This window comes from Lepidochelys kempii, chromosome 10 (assembly GCF_965140265.1).
Source record: "Lepidochelys kempii isolate rLepKem1 chromosome 10, rLepKem1.hap2, whole genome shotgun sequence".
Classification (NCBI taxonomy): Eukaryota; Metazoa; Chordata; order Testudines; family Cheloniidae; genus Lepidochelys; species Lepidochelys kempii.
The window spans coordinates 79082065-79103095 of NC_133265.1; the positions used below are offsets into that span (position 1 = coordinate 79082065).

The 21031-nt window shown below is 40.1% G+C and overlaps 2 protein-coding genes across 13 annotated transcripts in view; one reads left to right on the plus strand and one right to left on the minus strand.

The window, feature by feature from the left end:
* The window catches only part of SLC24A1 (solute carrier family 24 member 1), a 28141-nt gene extending 22058 nt beyond the window's left edge, over nt 1–6083 (plus strand). For both annotated transcript variants that reach the window (XM_073304359.1, XM_073304361.1), the window contains one exon: nt 4729–6083. In XM_073304359.1, coding sequence (XP_073160460.1) covers nt 4729–4978 — 250 coding nt within the window. In that variant the 3' untranslated portion in view covers nt 4979–6083. The remainder of the gene's footprint in view (nt 1–4728) is intronic.
* Nucleotides 6084–6233: 150 nt separating this feature from the next.
* Nucleotides 6234–21031, minus strand: part of DENND4A (DENN domain containing 4A) — a 114651-nt gene continuing 99853 nt past the window's right edge. For 9 of the 11 annotated variants that reach the window (XM_073304344.1, XM_073304354.1, XM_073304349.1 and 6 more), the window contains 11 exons: nt 20177–20393; nt 18297–18391; nt 16012–16187; nt 15767–15913; nt 14976–15186; nt 14445–14699; nt 13693–13810; nt 13524–13550; nt 12804–12966; nt 11730–11794; nt 6234–11024 (listed from right to left, as the gene is read on the minus strand). In XM_073304344.1, coding sequence (XP_073160445.1) covers nt 10888–11024; nt 11730–11794; nt 12804–12966; nt 13524–13550; nt 13693–13810; nt 14445–14699; nt 14976–15186; nt 15767–15913; nt 16012–16187; nt 18297–18391; nt 20177–20393 — 1611 coding nt within the window. In that variant the 3' untranslated portion in view covers nt 6234–10887. Of the gene's footprint in view, nt 11025–11729; nt 11795–12803; nt 12967–13523; nt 13551–13692; nt 13811–14444; nt 14700–14975; nt 15187–15766; nt 15914–16011; nt 16188–18296; nt 18392–20176; nt 20394–21031 lie in introns of those variants that run through there. The other 2 variants (XM_073304348.1, XM_073304353.1) reach the window with 2 other exon arrangements.

The following is a 21031-nucleotide window of genomic DNA, read 5'->3' on the forward strand; positions in this document are numbered from 1 at the left end:
GCCACTAAACATGAGTATGTGGTTTAAAATAAATAACAACAGCAGCTTCACCCAAGGATCTCAGCGTGCCTCAAAACATTTAATCTTTCAGCACCAAGGTGTTGGAGACAGTGACAGTGTCCCTACTTTAACTGAGAAGGTTTCCCCCTTCTTAACTGACATTTAAAAAAAAATTATTTCTGTTTTTTTTTATGGTTTAGGGTAATGGGACTTGCATTGATCCTGTTACAGTTTGATGGATTTTTATATGATAAGATCTAGAGATCTGCTGCACTCAGCTGACATTGCTAATTTTAAAATCAGACACACTGTGGTACTCACTGAGTAGCTGTTTTTCCAAAATTAAATAGCTCTGTCATTTAAAAAAAATGCAAAGGGGCTTTCACATTTAGTGTAGCTTACAGCATGACACAGCCCAGTGGTAGTTTTTGATTAATATGTTTTACTAGCTATGCTTTAGAGAGAAATCTGAAAACATGGTTAAAGAAGAGTTTGTTTTTCAATGATTCAGGCCAGATGCTAAGCACATAGTGCTGTCAAGTGCCTGTTTAACAATTAGGTACCTTTTGAAACATTAGAACACTGACCACGTGATGGGGCAATTCCTGATTGACCAGACTGTGGTGCACAGAACCCTTTCTGGTGGCCTGGATTGCTGCCAAGTTACCTGATCCTGCTTCCTCTTCCTGCTCTGGGGCTGCTTCTACAGGTCCCCAGGCTCTTCATCTTTGGAGTCTGCTCAGACTGGCTGGAACAGAGCTGCCATCCCTCTAGATTGCTGTGTTACAGATCTCTGATAGATAAAAGAAGAGGTGGTAAAGGAGTGGAAATTTCCTGACTCAGTCATTTTCTTTCTGCTAGCAGCATCTCACACAGTCCTGCTGCATGTGGGCAGTGTACTCCCCTCCTGTCTGCAGTTTCCGGAGGCAGTTCAAGGCCATAGAATAGCCTGTGCTAGCCACGCGCCCTTCTCGGGCCTGCCGCCAGGCTATTCATTCCCAAGCTGTGTGGAAACTGGGAGAGAATAATGAGTGAGTAATTCCAACGCCAAGCAAGTAAGACTGTACAGTAAGTCCTTGCTTATATGGTAGCTGTCCAAATAAAATGGTGACTCTTGGCTGCAGAGCCATCCAGCGTAGCAGAATTGTGGGAGATGCTGCTAGCAGAAAGGAAATTATTGGGGAAGAAAATTTCCATTCTGCAGCCCAGCCTCTCCCACAATTCTACTACTCATGGGAGTGGCTAGGAGCAGGGAGGGTTAAGAGAACAAACAGAAGGAAAAGGAAACCCCTCCCCGCTTCCCCCATTTTTCCCTTTTGGATTGCTCAGATGGCAAGGTTGTTACTGGACCACCACCTGTAGCACCCTCTTCCCTTGAGAGAGGGATTTCACTGTCAAAGTAAGGTTTCCATACAGAACCTCGTTTTCTTCACCCATTTGTTGAGTCTTTTAAGGTTGAAGATGGCACTGACATCCCCAGGGCGCTTCTGAACAAAGATGATGCTGGAGTAAAATGCTGAGAAGCGTTCTTCTGGAGGAACACCTTCTATCATTCCTATATCCAGGAGATGGGAGAACTCATTCTGGACCAGCTTGCACCTGGCAGGATCGCTAGTGATGGAAGAAGAGGGATGGGATGAAGCCTTTATTGCACAAGGGATACTCCTTCAAGCTCTCTCTCACACCCACTTGTCTGTGGTAGAGGCAACCCATTCATCTGGAAAGTGGGAAATCCTGTGTCCTGAGCTCAGGTTTGGGCAGAAGAACGTTCTCTTGTCGTCATAACGAGTCCTTAGAGGCTGCAGGAGCACCTTAAGGTTTTCTGCTCACTCCTTGGGTCCCTTGACATATCTGTTCTCTTTCCTCTGGAACCTCTATGAGGAAAATGGATGAAAGGAGCTGATAGTGGGTTTGTAGTTCCTTCCGCGAGCCTGTCCAATTATTTTCTAAAGAGGAGAAATCCTGTAAATTTAACACCGGACTTGGAGTATCTACTGTCCAGGGAGCAAAGCCATATGTGTCTCCTGGCCACTGAGCTGGATGACCTGGCTCTGGCAGAAAACCTTATAGCATCTAGCGGAGCATCGGCCATGAAAGCTGCTGCTAGGGAGATTTTTCTTAAATATAGATTTAAAGTCAGGTTGGTCTCTGACCTTAAGGGCTTTAAGGTCCTCCAGCCATGACACTGTGGCTCAAACAGAGCATGTGTCTAAGGGTGTCTCAAGAAGCATCAAAGCCCCTTCTAAGGCTTCCACCTTCCTATCCATTGGATCCTTGTGGAAGAAGTCCCCTTTGGATGGACTAACCCTATGCTCTGCTAGAGATGCTATGGCAGCATTGACCACAGGCATATCTGTGAGAGCATTCTTTGGCTCTTGCAGCTTGTAGAATCTGAGAACATGCCTCTCAATGCTTTTATCATTTTCAGCAGATTCCCACACCTCCCGGATTACCTCCTCAAAAGGCTGGGTGCAGGGAAATCCCTGCCTCAAGGGAGGATTTGTCAGTGAGGTATTTGCTCTGAGACTTGTGCTCAAGGGCCTGCTCAGGCTGGAGCTCAATTGTGGAGAGAACCTTTTTGCACCTGGTTACAAACTTCTCAGGGGGAAAAAACCTTTGTTGCATTTTGTCCAGGTCCTGCTCAGAAGTAGTCTGCTAGCTCTCCTTCGCAGCCGAGGAGGAGGTGTCTGAGTCAAAGGACAGATATCTTCTATGGCAGACCCTTTTGCAGCTAGCTTTGCACTGGGCTCTGAGCCCTCTAGAAATTTCTACCTCTGATTCCTCTCTTGTAGGCTCACACTCCCCCAGGCCAGGGGATGTGGATTCACTGCCAGAGTTTCCTGCCTCAAGCGGCGAGGAAGGGATGCTGATTGTAAGCCCTGCTTCTATCCCCAAGGCACTTTGGACCCATTCAGGATGTGGGGTGGGATGGGGTGGGGTGGGGCCAGGAGCCTTGTTGGTAAGTCTTATCCTTAAGGTCCTGAATTGCCCCAGGACTCCCCCTCCCCCAGGCTGGCTGAATGGAGTCCTTAGAAATGCTCCCTGTTCTGTTCTGTGTCTCCCGGTCACGCTTGTCTGTGGTGGAGTCGCAGCTTCCTGGGGGATACAGGTCCCAAGCTGCTTGTCGAACTCCAAGCTCTGCACCCTAGCAGCACTCGGGTGAGCCAGCTGACAATAGGCAGGGCATAATTTTTCCTCTGTAGAGCCCGTTAAAGCTGCCTCACGAGATGGAGCCCCTTGGGGGGTTAGCTGGGAGCCTGCGCGGCTGCTCTGCCATCCCTGAAAGCTGGCAGAGGGTCTTGAGCCACATGCTGCTAAATACCTGGTCCAAGAGGGAGAGAAAACAAAGCAGGCTGCTACCTGCTGCCCAAAAACAAAACCCCAAAAGGCAAAGAAAAGGTCGGGAACACAGAGGACCACCTCTGACGGCCCCTGGAGGCAGAAGAACTGGCAGCAGGCCAGAGAAGGGGGCACAGCTAGCCCAGGCTGTGCTACAGCTTTGAACGGCCTCCGGAAACTGCAGCCCGGAGAGGAATCGCCCACACGTAGCAGAAGCATGGGGGCTGCTAGGCTGCAGAAACAGGAGCCCAGCCAGCAGCAGGACAGGAAACGCCAGGTGCCAGTGGGCCCTGGAACTAGGTGTCTGGGCAACACATGCAAGGATAGAAGAGGACAAGTCAGCAGGAAAGCATATGTAGAGGAAGAGAAGCCTGAGACCAAGCACTAGAGCAGCAGTTCTCAAACTGTGGGTCACGACCCCATTGTAATGGGGTTGCCAGGATTGGCTTAGACTTGCTGGGGCCAGGGACCAAAACCCGAGGGCTTCAGCCCGGGCACTGGGACTCAGGTTACAGGCCCCCTGCCTGGGGCTGCAGACCTTGAGCTTCAGCTTTGCCCCCCCCCCGGCCCACAGGGGCTCAGGCTGGCTCAGGCTTCAGTCCCTCCTCCTCGGGTTGCACAGTAATTTTTATTGTCCAAAGGGGGTCATGGAGCAATGAGGTTTGAGAACCCCTGCACTAGAGAAGCACATGTTTGGGAGTAGGAGTCAGAGATGGACAGGAGAAATAGAGCAGAGATTAAATGAATGGCAAGAGGAGACAGTGGGATCAGGCTTCATCCCCGCCCCCGCCCCCCCGGGCAGATCCCATGTATTGCATTTCAGTTTTATGTTAGCAGCCGATGTTGCTGCAGCAGGTCTGTGAAAGAGGTTATTAAGATGCAGCCCAATCTCTGGAAAAGTTTGAGCATATGCCTCCCTAGGCTCACCCAGTTTCAGTTTTTCAAGAGAGCAACAAAGATCTCTTGGCCTAATGCTCAGGATTTGGAGTCCGGAGATCCAAGTGTTGTCTCATCTATCTCAGGCTTCCTGGGGGAGTTTACTCAAGACACAAGCTCCACGCCTGTTTTCCCCCCATCTGTAAAACAGAGATAAGACTTATGTTACCTGACTTTGTGGTACAGAAAGGTTTAATTCATTAATATTATTGGTAGGGTGCTTTGAGATTCCTGGTTGAAAAGAATGAAAGCAGTGCAGAGTACTATCCCAAACTCAATTCCTAGGGTAGAAAGCAAGATAAGGCAGTTTTAGATAAAACAACATAGTGAGGATTGCACATTAAGTTTTTCTGCAGGGATCTTGATACCAATTGCTTTATAGCTATGTATAAAATTCAATTTTGCATGAACTTCTCTAAGCATTCCTTTAAACTGCTTTTCCCTTACTTACAGTTTGCCAGTTCCTTGGTTCCTTTATTCGGTCTTCAATGGACTCAGCTCAGTTGCTGTCAGTAGTAATGGTTTGTTTTGTGCAATCGTTCTCCTTTTTCTCATGCTCCTGTTTGTGATCACCTCAATTGCTCTATCTAAATGGAAAATGAACAAACTGTTGGGGCTCACCATGTTTGCTCTTTACTTCGTATTTTTGATTATCAGTGTGATGCTAGAAGATAGAATCTTAACCTGCCCAATATCTGTGTGAGGCTTGGGTGTAACTACTCTTTGGGCAGCACAAGTCGATGTGATCTCCATATACAGTATGTATAAGTGAACTTGAAAATGGGTTTAAGGTAGTTATGTTTTACTTACTTAAACCAATTGTAAACTTACTGAAAACTGTGAAAACTAAGCTTAGTGAAACTTAAATTCAAATAAAGATTTCTATTAATATATTTATTTGCATGAATATATATTTAGGCCCCAATCCTGCAAAGACCCACACAGGTGTTTAAAATGTTATGCACTGCAAGTAGTCCTATTGACGTAAGAAGATGAAAGACTGAGGCCCTGCCCACTTGTAGTTATTAAAGATCCCCGGCAATTTTTGCAGGAGTCAGAGTATTATTAGTCTTTGCAGAAACAGGGTCTAAATTATTAATGAAAGGGCCTGATCCTACACCCACTGAAGTCAATGGAGCTTTGTCAATGGGTGTGAGATTTAGCCCTGTGGAGAGAGCCAGTGCTGATCTTCTTACACCCCCCAAATAGGGCTTAAATAGGACGCAAGTGTTGAAAAGGCCTAGAGTTGGTCCCTCTAAACAGAGGGGAATTTCACCCTAAACTCTTTGGAGACAGAGCAATTAACTGATTTCTGTGCTCAGTCGGAGAAGCATTTACCGGTTACACAGCAATCCTGAAGGAGATCCACTCTTCTCCATTATAAATAGGCATCTAATCCTGCAATGTGATCCCACAACTCATGGTGAAATCCTACATAAACCAGTGGGACTCCATGTGAACCTAAGAGTCCATTGGTACAGTTTGCTTTGCAGGATTCAGGGACTAGGAGAGCAAGCTGCATAGCAGTAAAAGGTAAGGAAAACAGGAAGTGAAACTGTTATCAAAAGAAGCAGCAGAAGTGATCTTATATTGCTTTTCACTCCCTGAAAGTGATTGTATTCAACTTCTGTTAGCACTAATGTGTTTTGCATAATTGTGTCACATGAGGAAATGCTAATTGTCATCCACCATTATCAATTAGCCTGTATGGTTCAAGGTTACCAATGCCTCAATTAAATGAGCAAAGTGATGAGAAAGTATAGATGCTTCTGTCATTCTTAAACCATTTAATAAAATTTAAATGAGCATAACCATCCTGAGAACTTTAGCTTTTTATTTACTTGTAAAACTTTGAACTTTTATTCTTTTGGATGAGACAAAAAGGTTTATCATTGTGAACAGTGACCTATATATTTTAAATGAATTACAAAACAAAATAAACATCCAACAAACTGATGTTCTTTTTGGTAAATAAAATTTAAATGTTACATATTTACAAATCTACAACCATTCATTTAAAAAGTGCTGTTTGCAGACTAACAAAGTACCATTTTAAAATCCAGGTGAGAATATTATAATATCTAGAAATACCCCCTCTCTGAAATTAAAATTTGTACCTTCCATTTGTTATACAAAGATTTTGCATGCAGAAATTGTTCCTTTCTTTCGTCGGGCTAGAAATTATTTCATTTGTCCGTGGAAATTTAATAAATCATTTTATCATAACTGTACCAAGAGCAAACCTAATGGCAATGGGCAGTATTTAACAGTCACTGAAAAAAACTTCCACTTCTAATAGCATCTCATTATTCCATCCCTAACAGTACTTTTCCCCTCTGCTGCTATGGTCGAACAAGAGAAAAGCATGGTATATATATTGCACTAAAATGTAAAACACTTATTTAAAGTTAATGGAAAGAAGCACTATATAGTACACACAATATTTTACAATTTTTAAAATTGAAAATATATTCCAGAAGTACTAGAAAACATATTCATCCTCGCAATACTGAAAACAATCAAAATGCTTTTTTAATAAGGGACAGTGAAGGCTGAAAATTATTTCAATATTGGATTGTATGATGCTTAAAAACTTTCCACCTTCAGGACCTGCATTCTGACCACCACATTATAACCATCTGAATGAGCAGAATTTCTCATTCATCTAAAAATGTATCATTTTGAGAAATATAAAATATCTGAGAAGTTATCTGGAAAAAGGGATAAATAATGAGGTGGCAAGGTTTGTAGATGATACAAAATTACTCAAGATAGTCAAGTCCAAAGCAGACTGAAGAGTTACAAAGGAATCACACAAAACTGGGTGACTGGGAACAAAATGGCAGATGAAATTCAATGTTGATAAATGCAAAGTAGTGCATTGGAAAACATAATTCCAACTATACATACAAAATGATGGGGTCTAAATTAGCTATTATCACTCAAGAAAGAGATCTTGGAGTCATCATGGATCATTTTCTAAAAACATCTATTCAATGTGAGAAGCAGCTGAAAAAACTAAATGTTAGGAACCATTAGGAAAGGGATAGAGAAGATAAAAATATCATAATGCCACTATATAAATCCATGATATGCCCACACTTTGAATATGGCGTGCAGTTCTGGTCATCCCAGCTCAAAAAGATATATTAGAAATGGAAAAGAAAAAACAGAAGGGAAACAAAAATGGTTAAGGGTAGGGAACAGCTTCCATAGGAGGAAAGATGAAAAACTCTGGGACTCTTCAGGTTGGGGAAAAAAGAGACGACTAAGGGGGATCTGACAGAGGGCTGTAAAATCATGAATGGGGTGGAGAAAATGAATAAGGAAGTGTTATTTACCCCTTCACATAAAACACAAGAACCCGGGGTCATCTAATGAAATTAATAGACAGCAGGTTGAAAACAAACAAAAGGAAGTACTTCTTCACACAACACATAGTCAACTTGTTGCCAGGGTACATTGTGATGGCCAAAAGTTAAAACTATAACTGGGCTAAAAAAAAGAATCGGATAAGTTCATGGAAGATGGCTAATAGGTCCATCAATGGCTAAGATGGTCAGGGAAGCAATCCCATGCACTGGATGTCCCCAAGTCTTTGACTGCCATAAACTGGGACTGAATGACAGGGGATGGATCACTTGATAATTTCCCTCTTCTATTTATTCCTTTTGAAGCATCTGGCATTGGCCACTGTTGGAAGACAACATACTTGGCTAGATGGACCATTGGTCTAACCCAGTATGGCCATTCTTATGTTATAATGTTTCTACAGCTGACTGACTTACAACAGGTTTTGCAAAAGGAGTATTTAAAAGTTAAGTGTATAATGATTTAATTTGATAAATAAAAACTACATGATATATTAATGTAAAGCAAGCACAACTAAACATCAGCAACCTTTTAGAAGTGCAGTCTTAAGAGGGCAAGGGCATGCTAAAATTGCTTGCCTGAAATAATGAGACACACACACATATTTTTATGGTACATTATGTGCTTTCAATACAATACTGAAGGGACTTTTCATACCTGCATAAGCTGGCAAACTTGTTTGGTCTTCTACAATTAAGGTGGTAGAAAGCAGTCCTAAGCAAGCTGGGCTAAAGGATTGGGCTATGTATTGAATATGTTGATATTCCGTACTAGCTCAAGTGCATAGTTGCAGTGCAATGCACTATCAAATGAGACTTGGTTTGGAGACCAGACTCAGATACTTGTGCCAGTACAGGCTAACCGCTCAATCTAAAACATGAAGCCTGCCTCATGGCTTTCCAAGTACCTCTGTAACACCAATGACCGCTCTGGAGAAACAGCTTCTTCTCCTTCATGGTTATTAGGTACTATAAAATGGTGATGATCAAGTAGTAGTAACTGGAGTTGGAAATAGGGTTTACAGAAAGTGGTATAACACTGCATTATACACAGCACAAATATGCAGGTAGTTATTTACATACATGGCAACTACTGAAGGTAACTTCTACTTGGTAAATACAATGTAGCTACAGCAGAGCATGCATACATGTTACTAGGTACTTACAATGAGTAAGTTCAAAAGTAATGATCATGTATTCTGCACGCTTGTTCTGAAGACTGAGCTGAACATGTTGGCAGTGTATTTATCATGTATTGTAACTGATGATTAATATGGTAGTGTTACAACATCAGTGAGGAATACTTTTCAGAAAATGTGGGCACTACAAAATAAAGCATCACACATTTTTAAAATAATTAAGCATGTGAAAACTGGTGGTAAATGTAATGTTGCTATCTCCCCCTAAAGAAAAAAATAGCTACATGATTAGCAGCATCTTAGAAAAGAGGTATTATTCAATGAAAGCTGATCCAAAAAGACCAAACGTGGGTCAAGATGTATTTCGCATGTAACATTAAGAGTAAACTGTAGCTCTTGACATTTTAAAACCTTCTGCTTAGGGCAGCATCCCCTTATTCTTTTGAAGGGGGATTGGTAGGTGCTTTGAAATTACCCTCTAAAGGTCTAATCATATTTCCATTCAATAATAAAATAAAATAATAATAATAATAATAATGAAGTCAAGAGAATTTTTCAATTTACTTCAGTGGAAACAGGATAGAGTCCTCACTGCCCCTCGTTAACTCTGACAAGATGGCAGATGTGAGTGTCTGGAGCGATGCAGAAAACTCCCACAAAAAGGTATATTTATCCTTTCCATCTAGGTAAATATCATGGTAGGCTTGCTCTTGGAAATGAGAAAGGTTGAGGGATATCTGCAGGCAGGCAAACCCAAACCTGTCTCCCAAAGATTGAAAGTGTCTTCTTCACCTCCAATGCTGCAGGGTGGTAGGAAAAAACTTGCACATAGAACCTTTGATATTTTATACATAAAACCCACTTTCTGGTGTGTAGCTGCTGTGAATGAGTGTGTAACATTTTCTGAAATTTCTAGAACTTCAAACCATGAGCCAGAAGTCATGACTCCAAGGTGGAGATATTTTCTTTACAGAGCCAAAGTTACTGTGTTGCCTGTGAAACATAAGATCAGCCAATCCAAATATACCTTCTGACATACAGCATATCCCAACAGATTCCATTCCCTATATATTTCATGTAGTATATTTGCCATATCCATTTTCTTATTTTAAAAAAAAAAGTGTAGCTTTGGACCAGGATGAACTAAGTGCCATGTTTAGGGCATTTACAAAGATACCTACACCTCCATATACAGGACTGTACACTATACATTTTATGTGGAACTATTTTTGTAAGCTATTTGCTATACATCTTGTAATCTATATCCATAGATATATTAAATTAGTGAATGCCAACAGCTAAAAAGCATTGGATCTCCCTAAAGTAAATTGTGGGATCCTTCAATGTATTACAGAATTTTGTGGGGGACTTCTACAGAAATTAAGATACTGTACAGAGTCACCAGAGTGTTAATAACCATACTTTTACACAAGTTTGCCATACTTTTCATCTAACTGCAGTGGTAGTATATAATTCTGTGTATGTGTGTAAGAGAAATACTGGCCCCAGAATGTTACCTAGGACAGTGATGAAATTATAGACCACTTCAAAAACAAATTATATTTTCAAAACCTAATTGGACCAGGTACTATAAATAGCAGAAAAAAATGAGCACTGTATTACTTATGCAATAAATTCATTTAAAATTCACTAGAGTAATTAAAAAGATTAAAAAAATATCAACTTACTATAAACAATTTAAAATATGTATAATACAACTTTGTACGCTCTTTGTAACATTTTGAATATTCTATGTAAACAGATTTGCAGAATTTACTTCACTCTTGCTAGTTTCAGTGCATCATTTTTGTCTGCCTCTCCCAAGTTTTCTTTAAAGGACTGTAAAATGTTGTCCCCCGTTAGAGAACTGATTTAGTTTAGAGTCCCCCTACTCCACAAAATGATTTGCCTGGAGAAGCAAGGAGAGGAAAGTAATATTTGCCCTCTTCTTTGCTCATTGTCCATTTTTGTAACTGTACATGGGCCCAATTTTTCCCAGTCTGACACAGTACATTTGTAAATATGTTTTCAAACACTGAAGACCAAGATGTTCTTTGTGACTTTACAGATGTATACAATTCATTAAAATAAATATATATATATTAAAGATATGGTTCTCCAAAAATCTTTCGGCATTCCATCACTCCAGTACTTGGTGGTCTATCACAGTTGTGAGTGCTCTTCACCTGATTAGCTGTGAGACGATCATAGGCCATTTTGTATTCTCTGTCAAAAGCATCTGCAGAAATAAAAAGAAAATCTACGTATTGTACCATACTTATATAGATGCTAAGATAGGGTTACCACCTTTCTAGTTGCTGGTAACCAGATCCCTTAGGCCCCGCCCCTGCTCCACCCCTTCCCCCAAGGCCTCGCCCTATCACTCGCTCCTCCCCGTCCCATCGCTCTTTCTTTTTCCTCCTCACCCCCTATCACTTGCTGCCTCCTCTCAAGGAGCCTGCCTGCAGGTAGGAAGCGGCACCAGCTGAGTAGGGGCTGGCAGGGGTTAATGACCCAGTGCTTCCCCATGCCCCGTGGTAACCAGACTTTTGGTTTGGGTACTATTTAGAGTTGCCAGGTCCCCTTTTTGACTGGACTTTCTGATAGAAAACCAGGCACCTGGCAACCCTAAATCACACCCAGCCATGGAAGCCAGAAACTGGACTGTCCAGATAAAACCTGGACAGGTGGCAACCCTATGCCAATAGTATAGTTGTGCCTATTTTCATGAAACAGCTGAAGAGTCCTTGTAACAGTACTTATTTTATTTATTTATTTATTTATTTTTTAAGAGACACATACTAGGAAAGCATATTATCAGCAATTTTCATGAACATTGCGCACATTCAAATATACCAAAAGAGATATTTTTTTCTTGAAAGCTGAAATAATGGTTTGTATAAACGATTAATCTACATATACCTAAATACAGTTTATAACTTACCTATATCAATGTTCTCTCTTCCTAGAGCAACAAGTGAAAGAAATAATATTTCTCTATAGAGGCTCCTAAAAATGAAAAAAAAAAAGTCATTACTTCTAATTCTGAAAGATGGTACCATTTGAAATCAATACTACAGACAATTCAAAATCAGGCCAAAACATAAGTAAACAGTACTTATTTTAACACATTGCTGAAAAAAATGCCACCTTGAAAATCATTATTTGTTGAGCCCCTATACTGTGTTTGGTGCTCCAACACGGAAAATGACAAGGTCCCTTTATCTAGGAGTTTATAGGCTAAGGGCCTGATCCAACTCCCAATGAAGTCAGTGGAGTCTGGATCAGGCCCTAACTGGAACATGCACATATAGGACAGACACAAAATATACTAGTGATAAAAGATATTAGAGAAGATAAAAAAAAATTTTGTTACAAACTTCTTTCTGAAAAGTGATTTTTTTGAGAGAATTAAAGATTTTCCATGGAAACATTTTGATTCTCTAGATATGTCGACATTTTTTTCTAAATAAAACAAAATCTCATTTCTTTTCCCCCCCTTCTCCTTTTCTCTCACTTTTTTACCTTTTCCCACTGGAAAAGTGAAGGAAAAAAGTTTAAAATGTGAAATTAAGTAACATTTTTCTCCCTTCTTGAGACTCCTACTCCTATATACTTTATGAGGACAAAAAATGGGAAGGAAGGAAGGAAATAAAAGAAAGTGAGGAAAAACCCAGCCCAAAAGGAAAATAAAAATTCTTGAATTTTGTCCAAACCCCGCCCCGCCCAAAAAAACCAACTGCCACTCCAAACAAAAACAAACTAACAAAAAAACCAAAACCCAACCAACCAACAACTTCCTGGAAAATTTGGAATGAAATAAAAAAAACCAAAGTATTTTTAAAATAAAGCTTTTGCATAATAATTTTTAAAAAACACTGACCAGATTTAGTAGGTACTCTTGGGAAAACATTGCTGAACACCTTGAAAGGTTGTAAACCTCTGAACACACTGTTCATACTGCGATACCATGCTCATTGCAAAAGCCTGCTTCAATTTGATACATGAGTATTCCTACCTCTGTCTTTTAATCTGTGGCCATTTGTTCAATCGCTCTAAGATTTGACTCATTGGTCCATAGACATCATTCATCTTAATACTTTTCACCATGCTTCTCAAGAGCTCCTGGTTAAAGGAGTCATCATCTTTTTGCAATAAATGGACCATTGGATACTTTTGGGCTGCCAAAGAACAGAAACACCATAAGAAGAAATATGCTTTTTGGACAGCAGTATGGTATGAGAAAACCAAAAACAATGGAAGGCTATAAAAATGTGGATACACGCAATACATTATCAAAAATAATAATAAAGAAAACAAGCGTCAAGTCAGAACAGCATCAGGGTAAAGAAAGAGAACAGGAATATATGAGACAAGCACAAATAAACAGCCATAAATGGGCCTACTGACCATTTGCAGGTCTTTTAGTAGCAATTAAATACTTAGTAAAAAAACAAAAATTCTAAAACAAGAAAAGAGGCTAAATGGATGGATTTATTGAAATGTTTTGTACAAACTACTGTATAAGTTTTGTGAATCACCAAGCACAATCCTACTATTCCTCACTCTCTCTCTCTCATAAAGAAAACACTGACAAGAAATGGTGGCCTACTTATACTGGAAAACAAAACTTGTTGAAGCAGTATGCTGGAAGCTAAAATCTACTTGTAAAACACCCCCCCCCCCAAATAAATATCACAAAAAAGTTAGCAATAGCAACAACAAACATAACACTCACTCTCAAACAAAAGAGTACGATTTTGACCTGCAAGACAAAAAGTGGTTTGATCAAAACATCAGTTGTGTATCTGTACAGGATAACTAAAATGAAAAAAGATCTCTTTTCAAAATATGTTCTTTAGTTGCTGAAAATCAAAGCTACTTTGGTTTTTAAATAGACAACTTACTCTGTGCATTCCACAGAATATATAGGGGCTGTCCTGGATCCTGATGCAACTTCATATTGTCCCACAGCATCTGAATGAGAACATATTTACTGTCCTCTGACATGCAGTTTCGTGGAATCTGAATTGGAAGATTAATACAGAAGCCTTTGAATACAGAGAGAGTGTATGACTGTTGTAACAGCTGACTTTCCCAGTTTAACTGATATACATCAGACCAGTAGGTCAGAGGATAACAGCTTTAACCTAAGCCACTGTAAACTGGGTTGTTCATAGCAAAACCACTATTTCCCATTATAGTCTGGATCCTGGTAATGATGAAAGCCCAGGGCTCTGCAACAAGGCCTAAAGGGTTTCTTCTCCTCCTCACCTTTCCACAAACAAACACCTACACCCCCCCATTCCATTCAGCTCCTTTTTTTCTGCCATGAAATAATAAAGGCAAAAATTTTAGTTGTGAAGTCCCTTGTAGTTAGAGTAGCACACTAAACTTCATTGAGGCTGCCACCAGCCGCGTACTACACCCAGCACAGGCAGCACTGGGTCTAAGTTCAAGAGTTAAGGAATGGAAATACACTGGGCCAATTAAAGTAAATGGAGCTATAACAATTTACACTAGCTGAGGATTGGGTCCAGTTAGTTGTAAGCACTAGCACAAGAGCTACTTCTACATACGGACTGTAGAATCAGATCAATCACTGAAAGACAAACATTCAAGTCCTCAGAATTCAATACTGCCCTATCTTTTTCCATACCTTTGAGTTTTTATTACAGTGCTCAGAAGAAAGTATTAGTCCTGGTAAGTTACTGGGCAAGTCCAGACGCCTGAAATACCACACCAGATTCCAAAACACGATAGGATGATGGTCTACAAAATCTGCCACTGTTATCACACGATCCCCTTCATTTTCAAGCAAGCTTTCAAGCTCTTTCCATACCACTAGAGGACTTAGGTAAGGAACAGTGATGGGGTCAGGACTACATAAACGCCATTCTAGTCCCAAAGACTCCTATTGTACGAAAAGCAAGAAAATAAATCATATGAAATGTAGCTCTCTTTATAAATAAAAAAAATAAAAAAATCTTGTGACTGTTAATTGTTCCCTTCCAGGAATACCAAAGTCTACACACTGAAATTAATTTTAGTTCAAATTAAAATCATGAGATCTATTACTGCTTGTGACTTGGGAAGGTGATTTCAGCTGACATTAATACTATTCTGCATGCTGAAGTCTACTGCATATTTAAAACACTGTTGCTTAAATTATAAACAAACCACTACACACCGTTGTGCCTTGCAAAGTGGTTGGGAGGCTACCAGTGGGCACAATATGGCTGAGCTTCCAGCTTCCCTTCTCATCCTCTTCCAGTGGACCATAAGTACTGACACTTCTTGCTACAGCGTGACTTGGACATTCTGACCCAGCAATATTTTGTCTTCTTCCTGAAGGGATTTGGATACTTCTGGCACAAGAGTTGTCCTGTTGTTTAGATTTGCTGAAAAACATATGGTTACAAACAAGACCAGCTTTCACATTTTTCTTTTAGTGTTCATACATACTGGGTGTTAAATAAGCAAAGATGTAAAACAAAAACCTAACTGGACCACTACTCATTGGCTCTCGACCCTCATTATGACTGAACCCCAGGCCCAAAGTAGCACCTCAAACGCCGCCCAGCCAACCACACTGTCCATGTCACAGGGAAAAGAGACACTCCTCGCAAAGAACAGAAACACCACAAGAAGAAATAGGCATGTTGTACAGCAGCATGCTATGAGAAAACCATGATGGACATGGGCCCCCTCAGGGACTACAGCCAATGTTGCAGCATTATGGATGTGACTTTCTCCTATAGGGAGGGATTGGAAAAAGTTAACACAGCAAACCTGCCAAATGTCCAACTCACACGGGGCAGTGAGGAACAGTAAGGAGGTCCTCATGTTAAACAGACTTTTCTTCTATCTTTTCACATTTTAATCACTTTGTAATGAAATTTATTTCCATTAGTTATGAACTTACACATGCCACCGAATTATTTCAGGTGAAGTATCAGTCAATAGAAAATGCACATTTACCATTTTGAATTAAAATCATCTTGAACAGGCATTACAGATGTAGCAAGACATGATGTGGGAGTAGAGATACAGGACTTTCCTGTCTGATTTGAAAAAGGTGATGGAAGCTGCATATTCTCTGTAGATGGACTGGACTTCAGAAAGTACCTATGAGGAAATGAAGTGTTAATGTGATGTAAGAAACTCTTAAAAAATTAAAATTTGAGCATATAAAACCTTGAGTGAGAAATCATATAACAAATTACCTCCCAGGTCGCCGCAGATCTCGGATTTCAATATTCAAAAAAGGCAGGAATAGGTTGCCACAGAAGGGACATGTGGTATTGAGATTTGAATCATCTGCAGTCCATCCTGCCATGATTTCTTCATCATGAACCAGACAGTCACAAGTTCGACATCGCGAACAGCTTGAGATGAGTACCTGTATATAGTACTTAAGTAAGAGGAGTTCTCTAGGGGCTTCAGAACTTCTTTGCTCTTTGTTACAAAGAAAATGCACAGACGAGAAAAGACTAAGGCCAAAATGTTCATGCTGAGGTGCCGAAAAGCTTAGTGCCTAAATCTATATCTAGGTACCTAAAAGTAACATAACTGCCGAACTTTAAGCACTCAAGATTGAACTTTTTGGCCTCAATACATCAATATTAAGCTTCAAGCCAAAGTACTTTAGTGTTCAGTCGATACTTCCATGGACCCATCAGTGTCATAGGGAGAAACAGAAGTGAATGATGGAATGAATGATATATCTCAGAGAAATTAATTACCTACAAGAATGAGTTTGTGAAGACTCAGATCTATTGTAATGTAAACAGATTAAGGCCTGAATTAATTTGCTCATGCAGTACACAAATACATTGTAGCTGAATTGGTTGGCTTCCCTTCTTACTGGTCTACCAGGATAGCTCAAACCTTACAAACACTGATGTGTCTAGAATAATAATGTGGGCTTTGTTATCAGTTTGCTCAAGGGACATTGTAAGTTGTTTAGACCTAAAATGTGGGATTTATTAACCAAACCAAAAACCCAAACACCCTAATAGTAGACAAATTATTTTAACTAAACAACAAAATAAATAACTGCTTGAATTTAAACACTCCTCTGTAAAGATGGCTAGTACATGAGAACTAAAACCTAACTGAATACAGAAAAGTAACTACAGGTAGTCTATTTTCATTGTCCAAATTAAATAAAATGCAAAAAAGTACATAAACAGCATTAGAGATAAAAATAAATCACATCTTAAATATTCTTTCAGTATCAATAAAGAGAAGTTACTTTTATCTCAAAGAACTCCAGTTACTAAAGGGACTGTTGAACACATGGATCCTACTGTAGGTGTGTGTGCCCCACCTGTGCAAACCTGGAACATTTTAGCCAGCAGTGTCTGTGGGGGCTGCACATGCTCTCTGCACATCCTTGTGCCCCGAAGTATAAATGGTGCAGCAGCCTTAATTACCACTCAGTTCCTTCACTAATAGAGAAATCCAAATAAAGGACCCGTATCAGTGAGGAAGGAGGGTGGGTGGCTTGTGAGACCTGCATAAACTAAAAGCCTCTCAAAGAACTCCAGTTACTGTAAGGGAAATAACCATCTTCTTTGAGCATTTGTCCACAAAGATTGCACGGTAAGTGACTGACTAACAGTTACCTCTCAGAGAGGTGGGTGACAGGAGTCCTATCTAAAGAACAACTTTAGGACAGCCCTGCCAAATAGATCTAGAAGCTGCCACAATGGAGCAGTGTCTGGTAAATATATGAACTAAATTCCAAGTAGTCATCCCACAGATCTGAGAAATAAGGTCTCCCCTAGACAAGCTACAGATGTCAACTGAGCCCAGTAGAGCATGCCCTAACTCAAGAGGGAGGAGGTGTGAATGAGTAGGAAATCTTAAGACACTGGGTGGCGGGTGGCAACAAACTACCCTGGGCAGCGAGAAGGAACTGAATGGTCCTTGGGGCTGCTTCGCCTTTCATACCCTCCCTATAGGAGGTGCGAGGGTGTGAAGGATGCGTGTGCAGCCCCAACAGGCACTGCTGGCTAAAAGGTTCTAGATTCACGTGCATGGGGCATACACACCCATAGCAGGTTCTGTGTGGACAAAGACCCAAGGAAGAAACTAAAATTAATCACACAGTTACCATTTATAAACAAAGTATATTTTTTAAATTGACAGAGTTGTTTAAGATGTGTTACTGTTGCTTTTAGATGCCCAAATCCCATGGCAACTAATTTCCTCCGGATCCTTTGAAAATCCCAGCCTTATTCTAAACTAAGGGATTGCAAGAATAATCAAGACATTTTTAGAGCAAGATTTCAACCTTTGTTATTGAAAGCATTTACCTATTTACTGATTTCTACTATACGGAGTCTTTAACTTGGAGTTTTAACTGAGTTTAAAGTGGCATTTCGTCTTTACTTGGAATATGTTCTTTTGTCTTTATTTGGAATATGTCTAAGAAATACATGAAGAAAAGTTGTTTCTTTTCTATCCAAATTAAGATGCTATAGCAAGACACATCATACTATACCTCCATAGCATAGTTCTGAAACATACTGGTGCTGCTTGTGCTGCAAGAAGACATCAACTCTGATTTGTCAGGCAAGGGGAACTTTGAAAGGGAACCTATTAATTGATGATAAGCAAATAAAAAAAAAGTATTTGTTACTACAGAATATAAATTTACAGTAGAATCTACATTTGTCTTTGACCAAGTGACTTTACACAGTAAAGTATATTTAGGGAGCTACAGCAGGTCAGTTATCATGCTGGAGATGCCTTGGAACAGAGTGAGTTGCTAAGACAGGGCCTGAGGCTGCTGCCAACACAGGGATAACAGTGAGCTGCCAAACATGGAAACCCAGTATATGTAGATTCTGTGAAAGGAACATGTTAATAGCTAGGAACAGGTTCTAGTGGTTCCTGCATGAATCAAAGCTAAGGAGGGATGAAAGATGCTGCTACGGAAGCAGCTAGACAGAACCACCATTGCAGATGGGAAAAGTGAAGTACAAGGTGGTTAAAATCTCTCTCACACCAAACAAACACCCTGATAATTCACTAAGGGAGAACTTGACGATTACTAATGACAACTTACGTGTGCGTACCTGCATGTGCACATACAGGAAAGTGGTAGAGTGGGAAGAGGTTTAAATTGTTTTGGTCTAACTCCAGTTTCTTTCAATTCTTACTAAGAAAGCCCAGCACGGTCGCCCCTAATAGAACGCAAATAACCCTACGAGTATGCCGTGCAGCTTTCACGTCCTGCAGCCTCAGTATGCCTGTCATCCATGCAAAGACTCTACTCAAACAGTTACGGTGCTGAACTCTTTACCTCTTAAACAAAAAATTAATTCCTGCTCTAAACCCATTTCCCTTCCATGCTCCAGTCCCCTCCTTGCCCCATATTCACACACCACCACTCCAGAAACACTCCCCACTCCAGCAGCAAAATGAAATTCTGTCCCCTAGGTCCATTCCTGTGAGACCAGCAGCAGGGCTCCGTGAAAGATATTTGAAGTTTTCCTACGGTCTGCTGTCCAGAAAGAGACAGACATTTCTCATCAGAAGGGGTTAAATGAATGGAATTTGTCTTTTGCAGGAAAAAAAATGGTGATACTAAATGACTTGTTCAACATCAGACAGTCTATGGCACAGCCCCAAAGAGAACCCAGCACTCCTGACTCCCAGTCCCATACTTTCCTCACTAAACCATGCTTCCTCTCACTCTGGTTGTAGTTAAAATGGGATTCTCTGTCATGACATTTATGTGGAAATATGTATGTTACACAAAAAAACCCATTTAATCTCCTCTAAAGATTAGAGACAATTCAGTAAAATACCTGTCTTGTTCTCTACATGGAAACACGTTACTTTTATTAAGGATTTTTATTATTACTATTAAGAACAAAAATAAAAAAGCCAGGAACAATAAAATGAGATACCAAAAAGCAAGCCTTGTAAAAGACATTTGCAGGTTATATAATCCTCTCTTAGCAGAAAAGAGCAGTTGTCTATTAGCCACTGAAGAAATTGGGGCCATACAAGATCAACTCCAGGAACAGTAAGGTGGAATATAAAGAGGTTCATGAGAATATCATCATCATCATCACCACCACTTGTACTCCCCAGTCATGGATCAGAACCCCATTGTACTAGGGGCTGTGTAAACACGGAACAAAAAGATGGTCCCTTTCCCAAGGAGCTAGTAATAAGAACACACATTGGTGGGGACATGCATGCAGTGTGGTAGTAGTTTGCATACATTTGCTTCCCCTCACAATAAAGGCTAATCTATCTACTGTGATCCCAAATTATGAACTAAAATTATGAAAAGAGGCCACAGCTTTCAACATTATAGTTTTGAGCAAGTAATTGCAAATTTAATGAAAATATAAAAAAACCTCTTACCACAGTGATAGAATTGCTTGGATGAGCCATCATGAGAAGCTGAACTTTCTAGGCTTGTCCTACTTAGACCAATTCCCTTCATTACTGAGGTGTCATTGTTCTCTTGAGGAGAAGAACTACCTTCAAAGTCATTGCAGACATCTTCATCAGTTAGAGAGGTAGATTCTGAATCCAGAACTCCAAGAGATGAAACACTTGCTCGGTCTGAATTTTGATCCTACAAAGAAACAGTGATATTGTCATTGTCTATGCTCAGAAAATTAAAGGCAAATGGAAACATTTCTGAAAGATAAAAATATTATTTTTATTTTATTATGAGAAGTTGGACGCCCAAGAATTTCTCCCTGATAGATAGTTCAGCTCAGATTTGTATTGAGAACCTGGAAATGACTAACACATAAGTCAGTCTTTATTCAGTATTTAGTAGAGCTCTATGGGCTCCTTTTTAAAAAATCCTTAGGTTAGATCCCCAACATCCACTGAGAGCCTGTCTACACTAGCATTTCCACTGTTTCTATGATTGATGCAAGTTGAACCAGTGGCAGCGTTGGTGGGAATTCAAACAAAACAATTCTAACACAGCCACAGCTTTAGATCAGCTAATTATTGAATATAAGATGACTTCCATTTTTCAAATTAACACTGGAACAATTTTTCTTCAAATTGTTTCTGTTCATTTTAAGACAGAAGTGTCTGTTAAACGGACATATACAAAAAGATATTTGCGACATAAAAATACTGCATCATTCAGACGATTTGAAAAAGCATTTTCCCAGATGCACACTATTTAAGATAGTTTATATAAAAAGTAAAGGGTCTAATAGCTGTAATACTGTTCATACATGAAATGTACAT